Below are 21,340 nucleotides of genomic sequence, written 5' to 3'. Positions count from 1 at the left end.
GCTGTTTGGTCTGTGCAAACTAGCAGATACTCAGGTCCCATAAGCTTCCCCTTTCCAGCTTGTGTGTGCAAGACTGTCTGTACACAATATATATAAGGACCAAGCTTTCGTATACAGCCTGGGCAGGATGAGGGCAGACTGAAGGCTGAAGGTGTGTGGTACCACAACAGGTGGAAGCTGCCAGTTGATGCAGGGCATCCCCCAGCAGCAACCAGAGTGAGGGCCAGTACAAGGCAAGGACAGAGGCTGGGGAGGCTCACCTCTGACCCTGGAGGAAAGGGAACCAAACAAATTCCCACCAGGCAGAACTTAGCCAACTTCGCAAAGATAGGGAAGGTGACCAACGCTTGACTCATCCCAAGTTGTGCCAAGCCTTACCTGCCTCACTGGCCCTTCAAAGGGAGCCAGCCTACCCTACTCAAAGAATGGGGGGCTGGGGGCAGAGGGAGCCAGAGAACTAAAGGAGCCAAAAACACAAAGCCCAGGACAACTGCATCCCTGGGAACATAAATGGCTCCAGGGAACTTTCAGCCTTTGTCTAAATCTGAGACAGACAGAACCCGCTGGCAGTTCCATACCACTGGGTATGGCTCAAGGCTTTGGGTGGCAAGGCGAGCAGCACCCTGGCTCAACACTTGACACACGAAGGCAAATCGCCTGACATGTGAGTGGAGCCTCTACCTCTATCTGCCTGTGTAGCCACAGCTGAGTCAGGTAAGAGCTCAGGCCACAACTTCCACGTTTGCCACAACACAGCCAGACAGTCATGAGTCATTTCTAGGGCTAAAAGTCCAAGATTCCAGGAATCTTGATTTTAGCTCTAAAAGTATAGTTAGTGTGCCCAAAGCTAGCCCATCCCAGCCCCTCCTGTGACACCCTCAGGCTTCCCGGGAGAATCATGGGAGAGTCACTGCAAAGCTGGTGCTGTGGAGACAGACACTCCTTCTGTTAAGGATGCTGGCAGGAGAAAGCCCTTCCCGTGGGACAGAAGTGTGTGATGTGTACCCATGAGCACAGGCGCGCATGAGCATCAGGTCCCACTACTGCTGAGGATGAGATTCCATGCCAGCTCCTGGCCAACCAAGAGCCTGAAGGGCTTTACTGCCCAGTGCTCACTGCTGAGATGGCTTCCCTGAGAGGCATTATAATTTCAGAAGGCCCGAGAAACAGGCAAGAATATTAACATAGCCCAGGAGAAAATGGCACGAAACACATAAGCTGTAGAACCCTGAGTGTGCCGAGTCTGCACTCCTCTCACAGAAGAGAAGCAGTCAAGGGCACAGATTTCTTCTCTCCATCTTAAGGAAAAATGGAAAGAAAGAAAGGGAAGAGGGCATGGGAGCTTGGGAGGTACTAAGCTGACTACAGAAGACACTCTGTGACCAAGCCTATCCTTTCCATTGTTTGTGTGTTTCATGGTGTCTGCTAAACCAGACGGGTGCTGCGTGCTACTCCAGCCTTGGCCTGACCAAAGGACAAAGGATGGGCAGGTGTTCTGACCTTGGCCTGGGTCAGGGACCGCAGCTTCTCCTCACAGGCCCGCTCCGCTAAGGCCAGTGCCTCCATGGCCTTCCAGTTCTTTTCTCGGAGGTCCTAGAGGATAGCAGACAAAGTCAGCAGTCCACACTGGGCCAGTTACAGCACGGTCCCCAAGGGCTGCCTCAAGCTGATCTCAGCAAAGGCAGGGCCCACAAAACCTCCCTTCACCATTTCTCAGGACCTGCCAGGGACGGACTAACCTTTCCTCGGTCTATGCGCACAGAGCACTCAGGGGAAGTGTTCAATACCAAGCAAGGTACTGGGGCCAGAAGTAGAAATGGTCAAGGCACAGTGTAAACACTGGTCTGAGGAAGTGGAGAGCCAGCTTGTCTCTTCAGAGGGAAGAGTTGCCTGACCCCAAAATAGAAAGCTGGTTCCTGGCACAGCTCTGGCCTGAAGACTCCCGTAGGAAGCTTCAGTCCCCGTGTGGGGATCACTGCACAGCCAGCACACCCTGGCTGTGACAAGGCGAGTGCAAGCACAGGAGATATGGCACACTACGTCCCCAGCCCTGAGGAAGCGCCAAGCTTGGGCAGTCTGTGGGACAGTGGCTGTGGACTGTGAGAGTGGAGAGGCAGAAGAGAGGCTCAGCACACCATGGACTCCCGGAGCAAACAATGGGAAAGGACCTGGATGCAAAGGCAGGTCCCATGGGGCCGGGGCGGTCTACACAGAAGTGTGCTCAGGAGATTCTGGAGGACTTTGCCCATGGCCTCCTCTTTCTGCCCGTCATCCCACCCAGCGCAGGCACCTTCCACTTACATTGTTCTTCCCTTTCTGTTGCTCCATAGCCTCCTTGAGCTCACCAGCCTCCCTCTCCAGACTCGACACCTGTGACTCCAGCTCCTGGAGACTAGAGGGACATGGCAAGGTTTCAGCCTTGGCTCTGAGAACTCATTTCTTCACTGCTGGGCACCTGCCATCTGCCTGGGCATAGCTTTTAGAAGACTGCCTAACTGCTGGCCTCTTTCTCCACTCACCTTAGTGCTAGGAACAGGGCGGCGACCCGAGGGGGAGGCAGCAGCTGGGGTTTTGAGAGTTCCTTTCTCCTAGCCTAGGTACTACCTTGCAGCACAGAGCATGTCAGCAGCCCCTTCCCCGTGGCGCATACCTGCCCTCAGGGCTGTGCCAATGACTCAGTGCTGCCACCTCAGCCACTGGCACTCCTGGAACTGCTGCTCTTAGCAGCTCCCAAGCAACTGCTGACGTCTAACTTTTCTGAGACTGCAAGTCCCAGTTCCTTAGTTCCGGGACTGAGGTGTAAGGAATCAGGTGAACACAACCTCCCACACTACGGGATGTTAAAGTCCCTGTCTTCCTGCTGTGGGTTTGTGGCTGGCTACTGACGCTGGGGCAACAAGGCCAGCCTGGCCAGCAGGGAAGTCGCCCCCCAAAGGCAGTGAGCCTGCAGTGTGTTCTGGGCTACTCCACCAGAAAGGGGGGCCTCGGCCATTTCCTCACTTGACTCCCTGACCTCAGTCCTTAAAAATCCCTCACCTTGCAGACACTGAGGACACTTCTGGACCATTGGAGCTACCAGGAGGTCTTGCCCTTGACCAGCTACATTTGCTCCTGGACAGTGAGAGCAGAGCGTACTCTGGGCTTCACTGGCATGTGTCCTCAGGGATTCTTGCTTTGGAAGCCAAGTGTAGCAGTGTTAAGGAGTGTGACCTTTGAGAGTCAGGGCGCAGGGGAAGGTGGTTAGGTCACGGGGAGGGCTGCCCTAAACAGACTAAGGCTGGTTTCCTGCAATTAACTTCTAAGCGTAGGTTGCTACCAGTAATAAGCCTGACCTTCCTGTCTCCCCACACATAATGTCCCCCTTCTCTGCACTTCTACCACAGTGCTACCCACCATGTATGTGACAGCCATGGAGGCCCCTCACCCGAGGCGGGGTAATAAACCTGTGGGATAAGTACGTACCTTTTCTTTTTTACAGTACCCAGCCTCACATATTTTGCTCTAACAATGGAAAGCAGGCTAATCCAACACACTCACAAGGTAGCTTTGTTCCCTACCCAAGTCTGTCTCCTGTCCTCAAAGCCACTGAAGGGACAGGCTAGAAAGGCTCTAAAAGCAGTTTTCTCTAGAGATCCAAGCATTGCAGTGAAAGCTCCAGCTTTTAAGGACCCATGGCCAACCGGGACTACAGCTGGAGCTACAGCCCTGTAGCTCCTTAAAGCCCTCTTTGAAGCTTACCGGGTCTGCTGCTGGTTGGTCTCTGCTTGACTGGCCTGAAAAGAAAACACAGAAAGCTCCTTGGTTCCACATGGCTCACAGGTGCAGGAGCTGGGTAGGGTGGAAGGCTGTCTTCTCAGTGGAGTGACCCCTCCCCTCGGACTGGCTTAAGAAGTGACTGACCTGGGTGTCTTGCACCTGGCTTGCTTGCAGAAGGCTCTCGATGGAACAGATCCTCTCTGTGAGCCGTGCATTCTCCGCCCTAGCTTCCTTGAGCTGTCCCTGAAGATTACTCAGCTCCTCACACTTGCTTTTCACCTCCACCTCAGAGGATTGTAATTTGCTGTGCAACTCTGTTGCAGAAGGGCAGGGAGAGAGGTGAGGGTCTAGAAATGCCTGACTGGGCACTTCAGCTGCTATCCCCTCCTCCAACACACACAGAGCACTGAGGGCCCCCCTATGGGCCACACACAGGTCTGATCCATGGTGCTTCTTGTAGACTGGTGAAGAAAGGTATGCTGTGGTAGCAACATTTATGAGTACCACGGGGTGAAATGAGCCACTGATGAACACCAAACAGCAAGAAAAGCATGTTCAGTGGAAGCTTCAGAAGATCCTTTCTCTAGAAAATACTGGCTCATATGAGCTGAGACCAAGAGCAGAAGTCAGACAGCCAGTGACTGTGCCTCCCAAGCTCCTGGCTGGCCCTTCTGGTGGGAGACAGCCTCCTCCTGGGGTGGTATCAGAAGTCCTCTCTCCCGCAAGGCAGATCCTCAGGCTCGGCCCAAGGTGTTGCTTCCTGCTCTCCAAATGTTGTCTGACCAAGGCAGGCGAGCCCTTGGACCCTGGCTTCCCAGGTGGGGGATCTTGGGTGCTGTCCTGCCATAGCTCACTTCTCTCCCCATCACTGAGGCACAGGGAGCTGCAGCCACCGCCTGACAATCTGTGCCTTATCAGCACTTCTGTGGCCAATGGGCCACACTTTCTCTCTTGGCCTGGACAATGGCAGCTCCCTCCTCTCACCCCCTCCTTCCCTGAAGCCAAACTTGGCCCATTTTGACCCTGCACCATGACTCTAGAAGAGCCGGTGAAGCTGAGTCATTTCCCTGTCTCAAATCTTCCTGTCACACGTTATCACTACTAGGAGAAGGACCAGGGTCCTGCTCATCTAGCCAGCTTTCCTGTCCTACTATACACAGAGCTCAAAGTTCAAGTTCACTCCTTTCTCAGGGCTTTGCACTGGCTGACCTCCCCCCCTCCCTTTCATCATATTCTGACCTAGTCTTAAAATCCTGTCTTCTGTCTCAGAAAGCACACAGTGGCCAAAGGCACACCTGGCCTAGAGCAACACCCATTGCTGGCCCAAAGCCTGCTCATCCCCACCCCTGTCATAAATACAGTTTTCTTTCAATGACAGGACCACAGATTACAGGATATCAATGGCTGCTTTGCCCCCAGCGGCAGTGTCACAGTCATAACAAAAATCATCTATCTCAGAAAGTCAAGTCTTTATCTTCTGCCCCTCCACATACTATCTGGCCAGAAGGCACTGCTATGACTAGTCCCCATGGCCAGCACTGTTGCTAGCCCAGTGCCTCCTCGGGGGCTCAAGAAGAATGGTAGGTAAGTGACTATCACATTCTCAGCAGCAGCACTGCCAAGTCCCACTCAGCCCTGGAAGGCCCTGCCCCTGCCCTACTATCCTCACCTCATGTTCGGCCCTTGCAGGTTCTACTCTACCCACTGGACAGTCCTGGCCCACTACACTCAGGTCTCCACAGTGAAACAAGATCAGTGGGCAGACTTTGTTCACCTGCCACCCGCTGCTGCTGCTCCTGGGCCTTCTCAGCATCTGCCCGGAGGCTGGCATGGCTACTTTCTGCTCGGCACAGCTCCCGAGTGACCTCCTCCAGGCGCTTCTGCAGGGCCTCTTCACTCTCCTTGTGGGATGCCTGAGGAGGAAGAGAGGGAAGAGAACTGTGAGAGCAGAGGAGGAGGCCTGGCTCCTATAAGCCTAGGGGCTGAAGCGATCAAAACTCTTTATAAGGCTATCCTATTCAGGGTGGTCAAAGAACCAAGTTCAGGTCCAGTGATGGCCCAGCAGGTAAAGGTGCTTACCACCAAGCACGATAACCCTGACTTTAATCCCTGGAATGCACATGACAGAGGGAGAGAACTGACTCTTACAATGTAATTTCAACAAGGAAGAGACTACTCCTGAATAATTTTGAATCTGGATACATACTCCCTCAGCTAGTGCCCCTTCAATGAGAGGACAATGCTAGGGTTCTTCCTTTTGAGGAAGTTTCCCCTTTGGTGCCAGTTCTCTCCCTTGAAGCAGTTAAACACAATTAAGTGCCCGTTCACAGGGCACTTTTAGGTTTTTCACTCAGAAGTTCAGCCATACAAAACCATCAGTGCTCAACCTTGTTTGACCCATAAAATAGCTGTTTCTCCTATTGTTAGTCTGAATCTTGAAGAGTTCCTGATCGATACAGACAGGTCCACCTTGTCCTTGTTTAGAGCCACACAGCTTTGATGTGCCTGATGGTCGCCGTTTCCACGCAGTGGCAGAAAGGCCCTTCTCAGCTCTGGTGATCTCATCACTCCTCCTCTGGCCATGTCAATCAGTGCCATACCCTGAGCTCCTGGGGAGGGAAGACCTATCAGGCCTTCCAAGAAACCCAACTCTGCAAAGGAGCAGATCTCTGCAGACTCAAGTTGGTCTGGGGTGCCAGTGGGAGAGAGGAGCCAGTCAGTCAGCTAAAGTGAGATTCCAGGTCACACTCAGCCCCTTCAAGGAGCTGACAGATCGAAAACCCCACTTTCCCTTCTCTTTTGCGGCAATGTCTCAGAGGGCGGTGCTAGGCCAAGCACTTTAGAGAGGCCCTGAGACAGCCTGGGGCAGTGTTTCTCAGCTGGAGAAAAGCCTGCACTGTACAGGGGGAAGCTAGGGTAAGCAATGTTTTCTCCACATTCAAATGAGGAGGCTGGCTCAGCTCCAAATGGAAGGTACAAAAGGAAAAAACAGTCTAGTGCCTGGTAGATGGTGGGCCTGCTTCTCCTCCGCCTTCCCATTGCGCAGGAAGCTGCTTTCCTCCTTGGACTTTAACATCCTCACCGCTCTGTCGATACTACTGGAAACAGGACAGAGACGTCCCTTGTGAAAGAACACCGCCAGCCTGTCTGTGTCTCCTCATTAAGAGGGAGAACCGACCCACACTGCAGAGACACTGCACGGTTTTCTACCCATGGCAAACATTAATTAAAGTACTGGTTTCAACAACAAGCAATCACAAGAAATACGTTCATCTACAGAAATCAAAAACTTCAAAACTGTAATGGAAAGCACATCCATACATCTTAGGAGACAAGTTTTTTTTTAGCCCAGAAGACAGGGGTCAACGCAGCCAATCACATCAAAGGGTTCCAAAGGCTAGTTCTACTCTAGGCCAACTGGCTAGGGACTTCTATAAGCACTGCTAGGACTTTAAACTTCAGTCCATCCTGGGACAAGAAGCCAGGACAGGTGTCATCAGTACCCTCAAAGAACACTTTACAATTCTTTTCTGGCAAGCCTGGGAGATGGCTCTGGGGGTCAGGGTTAGGACCATATCCTGATGCCAATGTTCTAGGATCCAACCCAGTAGGCATTGCCTGCCCTAGACCCTGAAGACTCACAGTGAAGGAATTATGGGTGAAGAAAGAACAGAATGAAAGGGGCCCTTTCTTTTTTCAAACTAAGCTGCAGTCTTGCACAACTCACCCTCAAAGTCACACTGCAGAACAGGTGCTACTATCATGCCCAGGAACCCAGAAGCAGCCAGGCTGGCAGTGCTGACTGCCTTAGGCTAGGCCAATCTGTCTTGATACAAGCTATCAGGAGCATCAGAAGTTGTAAGGCCCAAGGGCTGACTGAAGCCCTGATGACTGCCCAAGCATGCTATGAAAACACCTCCCTCTTTCTGAGGGAGACTGGGCATACTTGTGGAAAACCAGCTTCCAAGCCCCAACATTTGCAGCCAGTTAGCTCGCTAGCCACCAGAGAGCTGCTGTAGCACAGTGGGAGCCAGTGCAGGAGAACAAGTGCAGCTTGGGAGCCAGACCCTGAGGTCCAGATGCTGACTCTGCCACGTCCTGGCCATGCAAACTCTGAGTAGTTGTTTTACTTCTCTGTGCCACAAGTTCCTTGTGAGTAAACGGCAGAAGCCAAAAGCCCCTACCTCATGGTAGGCTACAACAATAAGTAGCTGAGCTAATACTTACACTGATGCTCAGCACTCACAACAATCCTTAGCGCATAACATCCACTGTGTGCCATCACTCTTACTAACAAGGCAAAGGTTGAGGGTGCAAGCCCCAAACACTGACTGTATCTCCAGCTGTCTGTCCTGACTGAAAAGGGCCTCAGTATGACCAGACACAATCAGGTCTATACAATCAGGTCTGGTGGGCAGTGGATGGGCACTGAGGTGGCTACCACTGCTACTCACCTGCAGCTGTAGGACCTGCTTCTCAAAGGTGGCTGCCTTGGCTTCCAGAGCCTTCCGCTGTTGCTCCTCCTGCCGAGAGGCCTCCGACTTCTCCACCAGCTCCTTGTTGACCTTGCTGAGCTCCTGTCGGAGTTTTGCCAGTTCTGCATTCTGCCTGCAAGACAGGCCCCAGCCCCAATTGAGGACAGTGATAAAGACTGGCGACTAATCCCTCCCTCTGGCGTATCTGCCTATGTCTATTTTAGTGTCCAAGTCTTAGGGCCATTATTCAAGTGTCTCTTACACTTGAATAATGGCCCTCTTATTCTTGAATGTCAACCATGTGGCTTTTGGTTGTGGGTTTTATTGAAAACGGGTTGCCAACATAGTATGTGGGCCAGAGGGAGCAAAAGGCCCCTCCAAGCCTAAAAACACTAAAAACACAGACAGAGCAAAGCTAAGCTATATGGGGGTCGCCACCTCTCAGCCTCTGCAGTGCCCGGGCAGCAGCTCACAAACTCTAAGTGTCTCCCCTTCACTGGCAGAGGAGAGGATAGGCAGGCCAGCGAGTGCCTCCTGAAGGCACTTATGGCGCTTGTCCTTGCTCCTTGTTCTAGCAGACAACCAGAGAGGTCACCAAAGTCAGAGCACAGGGCACTTAGAAAAATGTGCCTTCATCTGTTACTTGAAAGTGGGTCTCAGGACATAAGAACATCCTGGAACTTCAGAAAACTTACTGAAAGCAAAGTTTAAGACTAATCAAATGACCACCTCTGTCTCCAGCATAGGCACTACCTCTTCAGGAAAACCATGAGACAAGACTAGGGGACAGACCGAAGTATAAAACCTGGCTGAAAGCAGCTGTGCTCCACTGACAGATGGAGTCCCTCCTATCTGGTTCAGGGTTTCGGAATTGTACCAGAAACCACAACACAAAGCCTTTAACTTATGTACCATACAGTACAGAGGTACAAAGGACCTGGTAAGGACAATGTGGCACCTTCTTGGGAGTGCTTAGGACTTGTAAATGGCGACAGGGCTGGTAAAAACCACCCAGCTGCTACCAGGCAGGGATTCTGGATGAAGGGGAGGCAACAGAGACCAACTGGACGACAATTCCCCAAGCTGCAGGACCTTCTCCAGCAGATTCCGCATGACAGACAATGCCAGAGTTCCTCAACCCTCATATGCTCCCACAGTGGAGGGCTGAGACCACAGCAGGTCCCTGTAACACCTATACTCTGATCCTGAATGAATCTGCTTGAACAGTCTTCCCTAACCCCTCCCCCAAATGGGGGGTGCAGTAAGAATGAGCATGAAAGTGCCGCTATGCCCAGGAAATAAGATACAAGCACAAGCCAAGGAGGACTGGGAAGTGTAACTGATATACCTGATAACCCCACCCCCAATGCCATGAAGGCTAGCAAGGATGGGCTATAGGCTGGCATACATCAGCTCTTACCCAAGAGGCCTGTGTATGGCTGCTACACCAGCCCCATACCCAGAAAGATACTAGATTGCACCGGCTCCGGCCCACACGAGACCCACAAAGTCCACCCAGGCTCTAAGCCCTAGGGAACATACACACAGTCTTTGCATGGAACTCCTGGCTTACTTGCTTTCCATCTGGCTGGTGGCCTGGTTCAAGGCATCCCTCAAAATGGAGTTTTCCTGCTGTAGGCGGGCCAGCTGGGTGTTAGGGCCATTCTCCAGCTGCTCCTGAAGAGTCCGGATCTGAAACATTACCGACAAGAGCATCAAGGCTGGTCAGCCACACACAGAGAACCGACCCTGGACCGACATTTGCTCAGGAAGCTATGGACACTACAACTGCTCCAAAAAGTCAGGAGTGCACATAAAGCAAGGGGCCCAAGGACTATGCTACTCCAGGGTCAGGGTCAGGGTCTCAGGGACACATGCGGCCCTTCACCGTCATCCATAACACCTCTCCTCTCTCTCCTCACTGCCCTCTACTTAGTACTTCAGATACAGAATATGCACCCAACGCCACACAGGTGGTATGCTATTCTAAGAGAAAAACCCACATGGCCACAAAACACAAGCACCTCTGTGAGGGTTCATCTCTTGCCTTCTGAGCCCACATGGCACCCCTGAAATGTGTGGTAGGGAGGCGGTCGTGCTCAGAATGAGCCAAGCACAGTTTTCAGAAACTAAATGTCTGACTCTGACAATGAGGGTCAGTCTAGACAGTGCTAGTCCCCAGACCTAGGCTAAACTATGTTCAGGTCTTGTACTTTATGGGATCTTCCCAACCACACACAGAGAAAGTTTAACCAGCATCACTCTGGCCTCACCTGAAGACAGAAATCCTGATCCTCGGGCACCACCTGACACATGGCTCTTTTGAAAAAGCGTTCTTTAAAATAAATGTTATACCTTTCTGGTTCTTAACATCAGACACATACATAAACATCCAGCCAAATTCAACCTCCAGCAAACTTCCTCAAGCCCAGCTCAAGCCGCACCCTCTGGGCCCCGTGACTTGGCCAGACCTGCCCTTCCCTGTGCCCACCTTGCCCTGAAGCTGCTGCACCTCCTTCACATGGTCCCGGTAGCTGGCCTGCATGCGAGCCTGCACAGCTGCAATCTCTTGTTCCCGAGCTACCAGCTGTTTCTTCACCTTGGCCTCCCCCGCCGCAGCCTTGGCCTTCTCTGAAGCCATCTCCTGAGAAGAAACGACAGGTGGGGTGAGTGAACTCTCAGGCAGGCAGACTGGGCTGCACTATCTTCTTGAAAAGCACCCGAAGGCTAATGACCTAAGTAGAGTTTGGCTCTGTCTAGGCCGGGTGGTGACTACTGTCACCAGCACCCACTGCTCCCCTGCTGGCACATTCTTTTGGGATCTGGCACCATTCCCTAGGCTTGGGGCCCCTTCATAGACCTCCAGGGCCCAGAGGGTAACCACAGACTGGCCTCCAGGTAGTGCTGTGTACACCTGCCTGCCCTGCTTGGTACCCAGGAGTGTCTGGCTGGTGTCTGAGGGCCTCAGGCTCCTTAGCTGATCAGAGCCCTGATCTTACGAGGCCTTATGTTCAGGCACTGGGGCAGACACAATGGCCTAGTCCAGAGTGTCGTGCCTGGCAAGACAACAGCTAGAAAGGGTTTCCACAGGGTTTTGCCTTCCTTGGCCTGAATTCCTCAAAGCCATACCTGAGCCCTGAACACTTGAAAAGGCTAGGATGGAACTACCATGGGTGCCCAAGCCCATAAGCTCCTTAGAAACTACTCCCACTGGCCATGGGCTCAACTCTAGATGACCGACTTCTCGGTGCATTCAGGCCAGGTCTTCCGGCATGACTCCAAGGAAGAGCTAAGACACTAGGCAAGACCCCTTTTCCAATTATAAAAATGTCCCTACGCCGGGCATGGTGGTGCACGCCTGTAATTCCAGCACTTGGCAAGGCAAAGAGAGATGGATCTCTGTGAGTCAAGGCCAGCCTGGTCTACAAAGTGAGTCTAGGACAGCCAAGGCCACACAGAAAAACCCTGTCTGGAACAGAAATGTCCCTACAAGACTAAAGAAAATGCAGAAGGGACTGAACATGAGACACAGAGCCACCACTCTGACTGGCTCCCAGGAGAACGGAGGGAAGAGGAACTTTCATATGCCTGGTAACATCTCATATAATCAACAGTTTGGGGTGAACAGCTGAGACACAAGAATGACATAAACATGCTAGCTCTGCTGGAATATAATAGTTCACAATTTCAAGAGCACAAAGAGGACAATAACTATTTACAAAGGAAAGATATAAATACCAACTAAAGCATCTCCCTCAGCTGCAAGCCCACCTAGGGACTTACAGACAGCCTGCTAGGCAAGGCCACGGGAGGGCAGAGGGTTTGCTCTAGGAGGTTCGCTGTCTGCCAGCAATCAGGTTCAGGTCTATGGCAAAGAAGGCAGGGAGATGGTAGAAGAAAGTCCACAGTACCTGGCAGGAGGGACAGCTTTCCAATTCAGGGGACACCAGGCTCGTGGGAACTCCCCTCACTCTGCCCTCCATGTCCTCTGGAGATGCCTGAACACCAGAACCCACCACTCAGAAGCAGCGGGGCAAGGGAGAGGCTCTAGTGAGTTCAGCAGTGAGTGGCTCTCCACAACTGGGGACCTGCCCTATAGCAATCCTGGCTCACTACCACCTGCCATTCAAGGTAAATAACCTTCTAGCCAGCCACAGGCAGTCAAGAACTCCCCTGCACATCACTCCAGCGATGTCAGAAAAAGAGAGAAAAGTAACCTCTGCACAGTTCTCAGGAAAGCCATGCTAGATTAAGTGTGCACCTCCTCCTTCCTAGAGGACCTATCATCCTGGGAACCACCACAGTCTGAGGTCCTGGTCCCTGCAAAAGTGCATGTGGTTCTTGGACCACAGGGGAGGGATCCCCAATACCACACCTCAACAATTTAGGCTGCAGATAAACTTCAGTTGAAACATCCTTGGCTTGGGACGAGCCATATGCCAGGCAGACAAGCCCTTACTGACGTTGCCTGTCTTGAGAACCAAAGGGCAGCTGTGGCCCTGGGGCAAGGGGATCCTCAGGGGACAGAGAGAGGAAAGGCTGCCTCGCTCTTGAGCTTAGGATGTACCTTGTTGAGCTCTCTTAGTTTGCTCTTGGCAACAGCCGCATCCTCTTGCTCGGTGGCCAGTAGCTTTTCTTTCTCTTCTAGTTGGCGTTTCAGAATTGCTACTGGGTCACCCTTCTGAGTAGCCTAGAAATGTTAACAAAGCCATGTTACAGGGGAACAGAAGGACACACACTTCCCCACACTCTGGTGCATCAGGAAGCATGAGCTTCAAGGTAAGTGGTTTCATCTGACCCTAGGCACCACCACGGGAACTGATGGTCCTGCTAAGCCACCCAGCCTACAGAAACTCCCAGACCTTGCCCACATGGATGCTCGGGTAGTTCCATGGTATTTCCAGCTTTAAAGCCAGTACATGCAGATTGAGGCCACTGGCTGCAGTGAGGGAGATGGGACAGGAAAGCTGCACTCTAAGGACATGGTCGGAGACAAGCTGTGCCCACAGTCGCCTTGACCCTCCAACACTCATGCCCAGGAAACAGCCCCAGTGCTCCCTTGAGGGGAGCTCTCACCACCACCAAAAATATACAGAGCATGGCACCCCCAAGTGACAACCGGAAAGGAATATCTCCCCAATACCTCCAGCCACTGAACTGACCAGCAAAATGATTATCAACCCAACTAGCTAAGGCACAAACCCACACATACTGCACTTCCTAGAACAGTTTACTGGCCTGGGTCACTAGGAAATAGGAATCAGTCTTTACGCTTGCCCTGGTATCATAAGGGACATGCCACAGGACTCTGTCACTACGCCCGTATTTCTTTCCTTGTACCTTAGCCTAAGCCGGCTGGACCAGATCCCATGTTGTAACCCAGAAGCACATGCAGCACGGACCGGCCTGCTGCGCTGTTCTGGGAGGACGAGCAGTGGTAGATCACCACAAGCTGATCTATTCAGCCTGAGGACAGGCAGCAATGGCAGGATTCTCTAGGAAGGCGTGGAAACTGTTCTATAACATTCTCTTTGCAGTTTGACGAGGTAGATGTGGCTTGACAGATAGCTCCTGGGCACAAGCAGGACTGGGCAAGATACTGATCCCTGGGGGAAGGGGTGCGCCATGCCAGCCCTGCAATGGCCTACCTTGTGCCAGGTATCCTGAATGACTCCAGTCTTCTCGGAGAGGATCTCAATAAGGCGCTGGGCCTCGCCCTCATTAAACACCATGCTTCCAACTGTGGAGACCAGCGTCTTGTAGGGCAGGCAGAGAGGGCTGTCACAATCTGAGGGGCCTGAAGTGGAAAGGAACAGAGACTTACATTCTACCCCAAAACAAGGGGTTTACAACCACATTCATCTAAAGGTGTCTCTGGTCAGAGGCAAGGAGAGCTCTGTTCCATAGCTGCAGAATGGCAGGCTGTACAGTAGACGTCTTGACAAATGTTGGGTCTACATTCGCAGAGTCCCAGCCAAGGCTAAAACTACTTATTTTACAGTGGTAGTGGGGAACAAATTCAGGGCACAGTGTGTGCTGGGCAGGGACTCTGCCATTATACTATACAACTAGCCTTGGTCCTTCCCTCCTTCTTCTTTCAATGTTACCTAGCCCAAGATGTGCATGGTTGGGAGGTAGCTTTTTTGATATGCTGATAGCATACACAAAGTCCTGGCTCCATCCTTAGCACCACAAAAACCAGGTGCGGCGGCGGTATATGCCTGTAATCCCAACACTCCAGAAGGAAAGGCAGGAAGGTCAAGGCCATACTCAGAGATGTGCTCAATTTGAGGCCAGCCTGAGTTGCATCAGAACATGTCTCAAAGTAAGTAAACTAACAAGTTATAAAAAATGACACATTTTACACACAACAAAAATTATACAACAAAAACGATGCTGCACAAGTTTATGCTCAACATGTTTTCCTCAGTTCCCCTCGCCCCATTTCTTCTTTTTCTAGTAAAACATTCTGGTTCATCTCATCTTCCATGATTCTGTGAGATTTTCTTATCTACCTGTGCATCCATGGGCACGACTGCCCACGAGTACCAAGGGTGCTCCAGTGCTCCCCAGAACCACACACACAAAATCTTGGGAAAGGTTGAAGGGCACCCGCGCTCTGCTCTACACATTCAAGCACTCCAGCTCTAGTCTCCCTGGAAGCAGCTTCAGCAATAACTGGCTTTAGGGGAAAAATGGCTGGGTGAGGTCTCCCAGAATGAGCTGTTCCTCCCTAGGTACAGACAACTTGCTCAAAACTATCACTGCCAAAAAAGAAAAAAAAAAAAAAAAAAAAAAAAAAAAGGCTTGAGATAGCTTACCTACAATTACAATGTCTGGGAAATTCCACTGCTGGTATCTAAATTTGCTTCAAAGTTGAAGCAGAAGGCCAAATGCACTAAAAGAGACAGAAAGGCCTGCAATGGCAAACTCAGCTAAGCCTACCTTTTGAGGACAAGGAATGGGGAAGGTTTCTACAGCAACCCTGGATTCTCTGACTTGTCACAATATTTTTACTTCACAGTCACAATATTTTCATTTCAAGGGGAAGCACTTAAGTGTGATACCATAATAAGGGGAAGGTGGCGTGCGGGCGAGCTGGTTGCTATGAGCACTTTATTTTATAACTTCTTACCTTGGGAACGTGCAGTAGATTTAAAAATAACCACACTAGCAGTACAAAACCAAGAGCTTGCACTGCCAAGAAAATGGGAGTGTGTGTGTATGAGAGAGAGAGTGCCCATTTTCTTAATTTCACTGAAGTACAAATGCACACACAACTAATGGTGGACTTATACATACACAGATAGTCCTGCGTGCTGCAGAGCCAGCATGAAATGAAACACCCTGTAGGTTCACTCTCAGGAGAAACCCCCACTGACATTTTTGCTGCATGTTTTCCCACGCACCCCCAACCTTAAGTAGATTCACTGCCTAGGGTTTAAAAGACACAGGCAAGACAGGGTGGCCTCTTTAGCCTATGTGGAGCTGAAGGCTGCATGGATATCTCCTTTCCTGCCTCAGAATGCTCCAGGCACAGAGCCCCTGAGAACTTGCATGTGACTCCGCAACTTTTGATGTACTTCAGGTAAAAAGTTTACATGGGGTTTTCAAAACCTTAGTGTACACAAGAACATACAACAGTAACCTGGTTGCGCATCAAGAGGATAAAATTTTGGATAAACTGGGTGAAGAATGATGTTTAAATTCATTCCAACTGTTTCTTCTTGGCCTCTTGGAAGGTGGCTGGCCAGGACTACTAAGTTACAGGTGTGGCACACTCTACGCTCCCCTTGGTCTGGCTGTTCTATGCCCTTCCAGCCCCATGGACTCCTAAAGCGCTCCTTGCCAAAAACCCAGTAAGTCCCTAGGTGGCTGACATCTCTAAACTCTCTTGACTTCTCCTCCAGAAGACTCTTCTAGTGAGGACTGTTGGTGTTATGACTGTGATTCCAGCACTTGGAAAGCAGAGAGCAAGTGTTTATGGCCTGCCTGGGGTACATGAGATCCTGTCTCAAAGAAGATTAGGAAGGAGGCAAAGCCCAAATAGAGACATTGACCGTCACACCCTATCCTTTGAGCCCTATCCCTCCTATGGGAGTGAAACATCTGGCTATCACTGCTGGCAGAGGCCTTGCTACTGAACATCAGCTTGGGTGCACGATCAGCTACGGGATGCTTCAAGATGCTTCCTGCACTGTCTGGAAGCTCCCTCCTACATTCAGAGGGTTTCTGAGGGTATTATTTGAAAGCAGCACTCTAGTCTTATATCCACACTTCTCACATCCTCCTCCAGGGTCTAGCCTAAGTGTAGTATACACCCCTTATCAAGGAAACTTCTCTCGGCAACAGAGGCCACTACAGAAAACCATAACCAATCCAAGTGCAGAGCTGTGGAGCCCAGTCCCAAGGCACGCCTCTACTAAGCCCCGAAAGGTCAGAGAACATTGTGGAAGAGGGAGTGAAAGCCAGGAGTTTGCTGTGAGATTTTGTCTAACAATAATGTCAGGACCTACACCATAAAGTCTCACCATGTAACTGCCCAAATGTGAGCTTAACAAGGACTACTTCAATGGGCATGCAAAACCAGATAGGGAAAAAGCCCACATGACCTCACCCCTACAAAAAAAGATCATGTAACTGAGGAATGCTGGGAACAGGAAAGGTGACCTTCCCCAGGGAAGAGGACACCAACTGGTTGTCCAGTGCCAAATGGTCATCCATGAAAACATACAAGCAACATTATATGAACTGAGTAGGCTACATTTAGAAATATATATGTGTGTACACATATATACACTGAAAAAAAAGAGGCCACAATTTTTAAGGCAAACAGGGAGGGGTATAATTGAAGGTTTGAAGGAAGGAAAGAGAAGGGAGAAATGAATTATTAATATCTCAAAGAGTTAAAGAAAACAAAAGCATTTATAATAAAATAATTACCAAAATAAAATCATCGACACTTTTCTGACAATTAAAAAAAAAAAAAAAGGCTGTGTGTGGTGACACAGGCCTTTAATTCCAAAATTTGGGAGGTATTGAGTTTGAGGCCAACCTGGTCTACAAAGTGAGTGCAGGATGGCCAGGACTGTTACACAGAGAAACCCTGTCTCAAAAAACAAATAAACAGAACAAAAAAAACAAAAAGAGCATACTAATGAATCTTTATTAAAACTTTCTAGGGTAACTATGAATTTTTGTTAAACATTTCAATGAAAAAGAAACAGCTGTAACAAATCAAACACCACAAAGGAATGTAAAGTAAAATTGGGTCTTCTCTGCCTATCCCCCTTCTCTAGCTACAGAAACTTCCAGTACCTTCTCCATACGTTTACTCTCCTTTAGACTGATTTTAGAGAGCTATAACTTCACAAAACATTTTTCATTGAATCTTCTGGGTTTAAAAAAATACAAGTAGTAGTAGTCTCTGAATCAGAGGCAATAAAATGGACAGAGAAAGAAAAACGAATCCCTGGGCGAGTCATGTCTAAACAGCATGCCCACAGGAGCACAGCACCCCACGCATAGCACCCCACCCATGTCTCTAGAAAATGCCTCAAGATTCTGGTAATCCTTGGTATGGTGAAATCTTAAAGAGTTAAAATAAACCTACCAAAGACTCCATATCTAAGCCATTAACCACAGGCTTTAAAAAGGTGAGGGGTTCGGGAATTCTAGAAGAGGTCAGCTCCCTGCATGGCTGCTCTGGAAGCCTGGGGCTAGCTTGCATTAACAGGTCTGGTCTGGAGAGATATGAGGCAGATGGACAGCAAAGAGAAGCTACGAGATGGAATCAACTAGACCCCATCTTATGGGCACACACCCATAACCCCCATTGGCCAGGCCCTTCAGAAATGCCTATCCTGAATCTATGTAGTTTGCCGCATTTCTGGCCTTGGCTACTATACATCATCTCTGGGGTCAAATGGCCTACGCTAAAATGTAAGTTTTCAACTCAGCTCCTTTCATGTGTGTCCTTGGACAACTGGCTTCACTACCTCCTGCCTGTTTCCTTGTCTGTGAAGTCAGTAATAACTGCTCCTTCCTCACAGCCTGGCCGCAAGGTTAACTTAATGTGTGCCTGGGATGAGACACAGGGGAAAGCACTGACAACTAATTCCCCAGGGCTAACTTTGGCAGCTCAACCATTAAGACCCATCAGTAGACAGCCAAACACCCTCCCCCCCCAGCTCAACAGTGGAAGAAGTCAAGCAAGGATGAGGCTCTGCGGACAGCCTCTCTCAATAGACTCAGAAGGGCAGACTGTTCTTACTCATGACGCCAAGCACAAGGGCTTGAAGGAAGAGGATATGACTTAACCACCAAGAAGAAGCCTGCAGGGGGTCAGGGTGCTTAACACTCCGACTTCAAAGCTGTGATGCAACCAGTCGGCCACAGAAATACTTTACCACCTAGGAAATGACACTTGTGTGGAGGCACTCAGGAGTCTCTTCTGTCAACTCTGGGGTCCTTTAGGAAAATGTGCTCTTTGCCTGCACAACCACCAACTCCCCAATGGATGGCCTCAGCATTAATAGGAAGATATTAACCTAAGGGGACTCTTGAGACTCAGCAGCTCACTGCTCCAGCCATAAGAACATGCCTGCCATGCCCACGGCCTACTTTCTCCACCAACAGGGAGGGCAGCAGCTCACTCCAGGACTTGCCCTGTGTGCACCTGCAGGCAGCGAGAGGCTAAATTGAGGTTTCACTGTAGGTTCCCAACAGCCCTGCTCAGGACGGGCAGACCCAGCTTGTTTCTAAATACAGTGTACGCACTTACCCTGTCCCTGAGAAGTCTGCAGAATGCTGGGCTTGGAGAGGTAGCAGAAAGGATGACCACAGCTATGCAACACAGCAGGCACAGGGAGGTCAGGCAACAGAGCAACGTGCTGGAGCCTAGGGAAGCACCCTGGCAGCAATGCGAACAGAGGCTAAAGCACAAGTGCTTGCTTAGGTGCTTGCTGGGTAAAGAGGCAGAAAGGAGGGTAAAGGAAGAGGAGCAGCCCAGAAAGGTATCAAAGTCTGCAGGATCCAGGACTTTGGATTCCCAGAGTAGAGAGAGGTAAGGCTGGAATAGGCCCCAGAGATCTGGATTTTACCCCACAAAACGCAGTGACTAACAGGGAGCATGGTTTGGGATGCCAAGAGGGAAAAGGCTTGAGTCAGGGAACTCAGATAAGAACCCAAGCCAGAGCTCAAGCCTGAGTATTGAGGAGACTAAGCATGAAAAGCCCAGGTGATAACCAGGGACCCCTCACAGAGGGGCTTGGTAGCAGACCTCGAAACTAATGGAGATTCGATGGCAAGGACATTCATTTTCTCAGGGACTGTCCAAAACCCATTCTAAAGGCCTTTCCCTCAAGTGCACAGATCATAGCTAACAGCTGCTGCCTCTGGACCCTCACAGGGGACATGGATGGTGCCAGTCCCCAGCACAGCATGTCCCAAGGAAGGAAGTCACATCCCAACTTTAAGCAGATTCCATGCCCAGACAACCCCAACCATACCAGCCAAACTGAGCTGAGCCACAGAATGCTTAGGCCCCAGGAGGCCTCTAGGCCTCTTGGAAGCCCAGCTCAATTCAGTCATCTACATTTGCAACCAAAGGTGCAGAGACCACAGACAAGGAGCACAGTCCAGCTCACCACAGCCTCTTCCCAGCTGTACATTATAAACTGTAGCCAACCAGTCTATGGGGAAACACAAGGCCCTCAAAGAAATTAAAAACACACCCTGGCTTCTCCCACCCCCACTCACTCTCACTCCTGTTCCATCCACAGCCAAGACAGGCCCCAGGTAGCATGTTACGTGGAGACTCCAACCCCAGAGCAAGCAGCCCACCCCCGGTCAGCCCTTTCCAGAGCACACAGGCCAACAACAAATAGCTTCACTTCACCCCTAAATGGCCACAAACACATCTGGAGTTTCCAGTACCCTGGCGCCAAGCAACTGTGGAGAACACAGTTCTCCAAGCCCAGTTATTAAGGCCTTCCCTTTTGTTGGAGGAAAGAATAACCTATATCCAAGCTGAAAAGATACCATTCAAGATACCATTAAATGGTATCCTATAGACTTGACTATTTTCCTCTTCAGACTTCAGGGGTATTTTCTCCAGACCAAAGGGAGAGTTTTAGTGGCAGTCAAGATTTCCTCAGTGCCCACACAGAAAGAGCATGGCTTTATCATGGGCTTGACCACAGAGGCCTGGAAAGTAACTGAAGTCTCAGCACTGCCACACCTAACAGTCACCAAGTGGAGATTTCCAGAAGAATGTCATCTGGCAGCTTCTCACGATGACAATTAACTCTCCTAGGGGACCTCTTTACATTCTTTTTGGAGGGAGAAAGAAAGACAGGACAGAGAAGAAGTGGGGAAAGGAAGAGAAAATGGGAGCTTGGGTTTTGAAGAGCTGACATAGAAAGTGAATACGGCTCAAAGCCCCTAGGGTTTTGCTCAGATTCAAGCCCTGACAGAGTTAAAGTCAAAAGAACAAAGGTTACCAAGGCCTGTTCTGAGCACACACCTGGTGGCGCCAAGCCATAAGGGTGAAGAGTTAACTGCATGGAGGATGGGAAGGGGTTCCAGGAGGGCTGCCATGGAGACCCTGTACTGCCATCTGCTGGCCACATGACTTCTGCCACGCCTAATCTCTGGCTATGTGTACAGGTAGAATTGGGCTGTGAGAAACGTAAAAGCGAGCAAAGTGACGTCGATTACCTCCACAAACCCTGGCTACACACGTGTGTGTGTGGTTGCCACACTGTGTAACAGCACCAGGAAACACCACGCCAAGGCCAAGGCAGGACTGGGCCCCTGCGACCTGGGTGAACAGGCGAAGGCTGGAAGAGGAGAGTAAGGGCACAACTATGGCCCATCAAATAGTTTAAAGGAAGAGCAGTGTCTGCTCTGGACACCCTGAAGAGGTTTTCCTGAAAGGTCTCATAGCCCTTCTTTTTATCTCTTCTGTCTCGGGCGCATCAGGTTCCAGCTGTTTTCACACTGCATTTCCTGTTTTGCACTGCTGCCTGCTCTGCAGGTACAATGGTGACCCTGCAAGGCTACACACAAAGAGTGCAGATACCTCCGCTAGCACCCCAGGACACCGC

The 21,340-nt window shown here is 50.5% G+C and overlaps 1 protein-coding gene across 3 annotated transcripts in view; it reads right to left on the bottom strand.

The window, feature by feature from the left end:
• Rrbp1 (ribosome binding protein 1) overlaps positions 1–21,340 on the bottom strand; it is a 61,243-nt gene that overhangs the window by 7,551 nt on the left and 32,352 nt on the right. For all 3 annotated transcript variants that reach the window (XM_060383148.1, XM_021636804.2, XM_021636805.2), the window contains exons 3-12: positions 13,880–14,028; positions 12,799–12,921; positions 10,723–10,875; positions 9,805–9,923; positions 8,211–8,364; positions 5,531–5,669; positions 3,901–4,070; positions 3,739–3,773; positions 2,302–2,392; positions 1,501–1,593 (exon numbers count right to left, since the gene is read on the bottom strand). In XM_060383148.1, coding sequence (XP_060239131.1) covers positions 1,501–1,593; positions 2,302–2,392; positions 3,739–3,773; positions 3,901–4,070; positions 5,531–5,669; positions 8,211–8,364; positions 9,805–9,923; positions 10,723–10,875; positions 12,799–12,921; positions 13,880–14,028 — 1,226 coding nt within the window. The remainder of the gene's footprint in view (positions 1–1,500; positions 1,594–2,301; positions 2,393–3,738; positions 3,774–3,900; positions 4,071–5,530; positions 5,670–8,210; positions 8,365–9,804; positions 9,924–10,722; positions 10,876–12,798; positions 12,922–13,879; positions 14,029–21,340) is intronic.

The sequence above is a fragment of the Meriones unguiculatus genome, chromosome 4, assembly GCF_030254825.1.
Source record: "Meriones unguiculatus strain TT.TT164.6M chromosome 4, Bangor_MerUng_6.1, whole genome shotgun sequence".
In the NCBI taxonomy this organism is placed as follows: Eukaryota; Metazoa; Chordata; class Mammalia; order Rodentia; family Muridae; genus Meriones; species Meriones unguiculatus.
Note: the sequence above shows the minus strand (reverse complement) of the source record. Positions and strands in the feature narration are given on the sequence as shown.